The 6361-nt window shown below is 37.2% G+C and overlaps 1 protein-coding gene across 1 annotated transcript; it reads left to right on the forward strand.

The window, feature by feature from the left end:
• The first annotated feature begins 204 nt into the window (after window positions 1–204).
• Window positions 205–5369, forward strand: LOC136200599 (aspartic proteinase 36). Its single transcript, XM_065990977.1, has 12 exons — window positions 205–554; window positions 654–774; window positions 1136–1563; window positions 1663–1819; window positions 2669–2751; window positions 2838–2934; window positions 3059–3131; window positions 3371–3577; window positions 4231–4355; window positions 4593–4694; window positions 4769–4866; window positions 4951–5369. Exons 1-12 carry the CDS (start codon window positions 310–312, stop codon window positions 5126–5128), a joined length of 1914 nt encoding a protein of 637 aa, XP_065847049.1. The 5' UTR covers window positions 205–309; the 3' UTR covers window positions 5129–5369.
• The last annotated feature ends 992 nt before the right edge of the window (window positions 5370–6361 follow it).

Consider the following 6361-nt stretch of genomic DNA (forward strand, 5'->3'; position numbering starts at 1 on the left):
GCGCATTGTACGCAAAAATTAAAAAAAAGAAGATTAATAATCAATAATGAAATCCTTTTAAATATTTATAGAATTTTGAGAAGTTTTTGGTAGCAGAAGTTTGAGAAGTTGAAGCAGGAGAAATGAAAGAGGAATAACTCACCAGTTGACTGTGAAGCCCTGGCACGTGTGGTAGATTGTGATTGGTTAGTTACTCTACCGCCAATTGCAGCAAAGTGTCCTACCAAACTCTTTAAGGAGAACGCAGTTTACTTAATTCTGTTCTCTCCCCTCCCTCCCTTCCTCCATTCGTTGACCGTCGTCTCCGCCATGGCTCGGCCGCGGTCTCTCTTCCTTCACTGTTCTTTAATTCTCTTAATCAATTGCGCCGTCGTCTCATCAGCTCTCGATTTCACTAGTGACAGACCGCCGATGATTATTCCCCTCCATCTCTCAACCCCTAACATCTCCGCTCATCGGAAATTCTTTGCTAACGATTATCATAGACGGCAGCTCCAAAATTCGAAACTTCCCAACGCTCTCATGCGCCTCCACGATGATCTCCTCTCCAATGGGTATAATCTTCTTCTATTCGCTTTCAATAACTTGGCTTTTGGTTTTTGTATTTCAAAATTCAAATCATTGTTGCTGATGTTTAATGCTCGTTTTTTCAGTTACTATACGACGCGGCTATTTATTGGGACGCCTCCACAGGAATTCGCACTTATTGTTGACACTGGTAGTACTGTCACATACGTTCCGTGCTCGACATGTGAACACTGCGGCTTGCATCAGGTTATTCCTGTGTCTGATCGCGTGCTGTAAACTGTTGTACTTCTGTCAATGGGAACTATGATTCGATTTGGTTAACACATGAATCGCTGCTGCTCTATCACATGTGTAATTCTGCTTTGGCATTGAATTTTGAATTTTAACTGAAATGTCTTGGTATTGGATGAATTAGGTGAAATTATATCTAAACTCTATTAATGAAGAATGAAAAGAATAGGAGTGGGTTTTCAGAAATTCTTATAGGGGTGTGATAAAATAGTTCTTTTCTCCGTTCTGGCTACTCTTTAAGTATCAGATCTGTCTTTGCTGTTGTAGAATTAAATTAGTTCCAGTTGTTTAACTGCTGATTTTTGTTGTTATCTAGGATCCAAGGTTCCAACCAGATTCATCTAGCACCTATAAACCTATGAAATGCAACCCCAGTTGTAACTGTGATGATGAAGGAAAGCAATGCACTTATGAGAGGCGATATGCTGAGATGAGTTCTAGCACAGGCGTGCTGGCTGAGGACATAATTTCTTTTGGAAATGAAAGTGTGCTAACACCTCAGCGTGCTGTTTTTGGTTGTGAAAATTCAGAGACAGGTGATCTTTTCAGCCAACGTGCTGATGGAATAATGGGATTGGGTCGTGGCCCACTCAGTATTGTCGATCAGCTTGTGGATAAGGAGGTTGTTGGTGACTCGTTTTCTTTATGTTATGGTGGGATGGATGTCGGTGGGGGTGCAATGGTTCTTGGTAGCGTGTCTCCTCCCTCTGAAATGGTTTTTACGCATTCAGATCCTTACCGTAGGTATAATGCTTTCTTAACTTCATAGTCATGAACTAATTGAAATTAGGTATGCTTTTTGGTGCATCTCACACATTTACGTTAGTTTTTGGATGCCAACAGTCCATATTACAACATTGATTTGAAGGAACTGCATGTAGCTGGGAAAAGGTTGAAATTAAACCCAAAAATCTTTGATGGAAAGCATGGGACTGTTTTGGATAGTGGAACTACATACGCATACCTTCCAGAAGAAGCTTTTCTCGCATTTAAGGATGCTGTAAGATCATCTGGCTCACATTTCAGTTATAGTTTTGGTTTGAAGTTATGTTTAAAGTTTGTCATGTCATGTTTTTGTTCATCATGCTTTCCCTTTTGAACATGCCTCGATGGAGCATTTTTGCAATATTTTTTGAAAGTGGTTTTGTATAGTAGCTTCAAATGGCAATTTCTCCAACTCCTGATAGTGACATCATCTGCACCTGGTTTTTCTTATATTTAAGAAAGCTCAAGGCTTAAATAAGTTGAATTTTCTGTGGTATAACTTAACCCTCATGTGGCAATCCATTATAATTAAACATCAAACTGGGCATACATATAAGTGACTTCTCCTGTTTTTTTTTTTCTTTATTCTTTTCTTCCTTTCTTTCTTTTCATTCTTTCATTCTTTTGAATGTAAAACAGATCCTCTAATTCAAACTTCTTTCAATATATTGGAAGAACAACCTTTGGATGGATATGGATTCCCTATTCTGTATTTGCCTGAACATACTTAAGTTTGCTACTTTTTATTCCCATGTAATGGTCATTTGACATGACTCCTGGAAAGTTTCATGCATCGAGTTCTTTCCAGGAAATAATTTCTTGCACTTAAGTTTGGTATTTTTTGTGAACTGGTGGTGCTGTTGAAATTCAAAACTTTGAATCAGTCCTTAATTGCAATGGGTTTTAGCAGTTGTTAGTTTCAGGATAAGATACAGTTGGTAGTTTTGTTCTACTCTCTACTCTCTACTGTTCAAGTTCTTGCTTCAGTGTCTGTCTTCAACCAGCTTTGTTTGTTTCTATATCAGTAGAGTACTTGTAGTCAATAATTTTGTGTTTTTTTTTCTTTTCTTTGAACTGAATGCAGGTTATGAAGGAAATCAAATTCCTCAAACAGATCCCTGGCCCTGATCCAAATTATGGTGATATTTGTTTTTCTGGTGCTGGAAGGTGTGGTAGTGTGCAAATCTTGATTCTGAGAACGCATGTCAAATATTTTGCATCTAAGATTTGATTAGTCTGCTTAATCCTTATAGGGATGTTTCTCAACTATCAAAAATCTTTCCTGAGGTTGACATGATATTCAGCAACAATGAAAAGCTGGCCCTATCTCCAGAAAATTACCTCTTCCGGGTAACTTGACACACCCCATGCCACCCTTCTCCGGCCGTAGATTATATGCTGTCATTTCAAATTATTGCTTGTTTACATTCTGACTTTTTTTTCCCTCTTTTGCTTTATATGCCATTCTTTATAGCATACAAAGGTTAGTGGTGCATATTGCTTGGGAATTTTCCAAAACGGGAAGGATCCAACTACACTTTTAGGAGGTATATATTGGCCATATGCATCTCTCTCTCTCTCTCCCCCTCTTTCACGGCGCTGCATGCCATAGTATCAAACTTACTGTAGTTTGATTCATTACTCTAATTTCTAATTCCTATGTCGAAAGTTCAGCTTTGGTAGACACTGCAAAACCCTTGGTTGTTCTTCACCTCTAAAAAATGCAGTGATAATGTAGTGCCTCTTTTACTTATTTTCTTACTACATTTACTCGTTTCTTTGATAGGAATTCTAGTGCGGAATACTCTTGTTACGTATGATCGGGAGAATGATAAGATCGGTTTCTTGAAAACTAATTGTTCTGAGCTGTGGAAGACTCTGCAAGTTCCTCGTCAACCTGCTCCAGCACCGTTAGTTTCCCCTACTGGTAATAAAAGTGAAGGAATGCCTCCTACTGAAGCCCCAAATGGCTTGCCTCCAGATTCGTTTCCTGGTACAATTAATAATGCACACTACCTTAAGTTGTGCCTTTTATTCTAATAAAGCCTGTGTAATTGTGGTCTTAAAAATCACTGATGGGACGTGTTGGTTATATATATTTTCTTAGGAAGGTAGGCTCTGTTCATTATAGCATATCAGTAGTGGCTTTGAGCATCTACTTCCAGCTTCCGCATTTTCTTCTCAGAGATTTATGTTTTTTCTAGTTTTAACTAGTCCTATGAATGTAAATTTTTGAATTCTATACCACATGAACATGACTTTGAACCTCACTCCTGAAACTATTTAAGTATAAATTAGACAAATCCGGCATCTCTCACATCCAACAGTATGTGAAGTAGTTGTTAAGTATAAATTGAAGATAGTCAACTTCACAACTATCTTTCCAACAGTCATTTTTGTCTTTTTACTAAAAATACTGAGTGGAAGCCATGTCAATTTGTTTCTTCTTGTGTTTCTCATCCATTTTTAGTGGTTTCTTTTCAACTCTTTGTGTTTGTTTCATTATGCGATTCACTCAGTGCTGATGCATGTAAAACGATTTATGATCATTAACATATCAATTATCTGGTGAGGTAGTTTTGACAATTTCATTCAGTTTATACATTTAAATCTCTAATAAAGTTGCCTTCCTAAATATCATTTTAGGTGAACTTCGAATTGGGATCATCACATTTGAGATGTTGATTAGGGTCAACAATTCTTACATGAAACCCAACCTAACAGAAGTAGCAGAGCTCATAGCTCATGAGTTGGAAATCAATAATTTACAGGTACAGTTACACATGTTTTATCATGCAATACCTAACAGATTAAGGGATAACTTTTATCTTGCTACTTCAGCTGGAATATTGCCATATTAACACCTGAGATGTAATCATTTGCAGTACTGAATATAGCAAAATCATATGAAGATAGGGGCATATGACACTTCTATTAAAATTCGTAGTGTGCGACTTTAACTTGCCATTTGCAGATTCCTAATAAAACATTTTGTTGCTTGTTTTCAGGTTCATATGTTGAATTTCACCTTAGAAGGTGATAATTACCTTGTTAGATGGGGTATCTTCCCAGCGGGATCGTCTGATTACATTTCTAATACTACTGCTATGGTAAGTCTGGCGTTCTTGATACTTTTCGGTCTGAATTATAGTTCAGTAACAGTTATTTCGGTTTCATGTTGCAGAACATAATTACACAGTTAAAGGATCACAGATTGCAGTTTCCTGATAGATTTGGGAGCTATCAGTTGGTTGAATGGAAGATTGAGCCTCCAAAAAAGCAGTATGTTGTGTTCATTTGTAATTATTAATTTGTAAGGCCGACAACTGTGGTATATTTGCTTGTCTGACATAGCGAACTGTGCAGTACATGGTGGCAGAAGCACACAGTGGCAGTGGCAGTGGCTGCTGGAGCTGTGGCTACAGTTGTTGTTAGTTTGGGTAGCATTGGCATGTGGATGGTTTGGAGACGTAGACAAAGAGAACTTGGTGCATATGAGCCAGTTGGTGGCATTGTTCCTGAGCAAGAGCTCCAGCCCTTATAATTAAATATTTGATTGGAGGGTACCTGACTATATGCTGAACATGACTAATCTTATTTTGAATTGGCGATGAAATTCAAATCCCTCTTACTGTTGTAAGAGTATAGAATCACACAGGAAATAGAGGAAAAGAATTAGTGATATTAGAAACTCTTTGTTTTCTTATGATATCTAGTATTTGTATCATAGGCGTATATGATGAAACTTTTTAACTCTAAAAGAAATGCAAAATTTATCTTTTTCATTGAGTTGTAAGAGAAAGTACCAGAAAACCCTAGTTGCATTAATCGTTTTAAAAATGACTAAAGGCAACACGGCCAACAGCCTTCAAACCCTTATTCGGGCTTTATTTAAGGGAAATTACCATTTTATGTCTTTTTTTTTTTAGCTTTATTTATTATTGGGATAAGGTACTAAAATAGACATGGTTTTTGAGAAATACCAATTTAGGTTCCACGTATGAAATAGTATAAATGTAGGTTTAATGTTTTAAAAAAGAGTATCAATTTTGGTCTCGATAACAAAATGTGATACACCATTCATATCACTCTGCTAAGTTCTGATTTTTTTCTCCATGAACGATTGATAAAACTTAATGGAATAATATGAATGATGTGTCATTTTTTGTTATCGATACCTAAATTGGTACTCATTTTTAAACGTTAAACCTATATTGATGCTATTTTGTACGTGGAGCCTAAATTGATACTTCCCCAAACATCATAGGCCTATTTTGGTATCTTATTCCTTTAGGGCCGCATCAGCATTGTCAATTTGAAAGATGAGAGCTTGGTGTAAGGGCAACTTCGATGAGGACGTTCGGGCAATTCGCCTGTTGCTGTCGTGGTGATGGCGTCGGTCTCCTGATAGGGATGTTTTATCCCTATCTTTTAGGGTGAAGCACAGTTTATTTTTGAGCTAATAATGACGTTTTATGTTTAAGTTTTCCACATAATTCAATAAATCAACGAGGTATAATCAAAATGTGTACTTTTAGTTAAATTCAATATTCCGAGCCTCGTTTCATTGCAATTAAATATCAGTAAATAAATCAAGTAATCTCGGGTTTTATGGTTGTATTTTACAGGCTTGGAAGATACACACGAGACAGACAGAGGACACGGAATCAGCGCAATGCACACCATATGAAATGAAGAAAATACCCCTCACATGGCGTGCCATATGTTCGACTCGGCGTGTGACTTTATAAAGGGACAAGATCAACTGAATTACGAC

Source organism: Euphorbia lathyris, chromosome 7 (genome assembly GCF_963576675.1).
Source record: "Euphorbia lathyris chromosome 7, ddEupLath1.1, whole genome shotgun sequence".
In the NCBI taxonomy this organism is placed as follows: Eukaryota; Viridiplantae; Streptophyta; class Magnoliopsida; order Malpighiales; family Euphorbiaceae; genus Euphorbia; species Euphorbia lathyris.

Coding starts and splice junctions, on each gene's coding strand:
- LOC136200599 (XM_065990977.1), top strand. CDS start 310: ATGGCTCGGCCGCGGTCTCTCTTCCTTCACTGTTCTTTAATTCTCTTA. Junction 2,752..2,837: donor TGTTTTTCTGGTGCTGGAAG/GTGTGGTAGTGT, acceptor TAATCCTTATAG/GGATGTTTCTCAACTATCAA. Junction 2,935..3,058: donor CAGAAAATTACCTCTTCCGG/GTAACTTGACAC, acceptor CATTCTTTATAG/CATACAAAGGTTAGTGGTGC.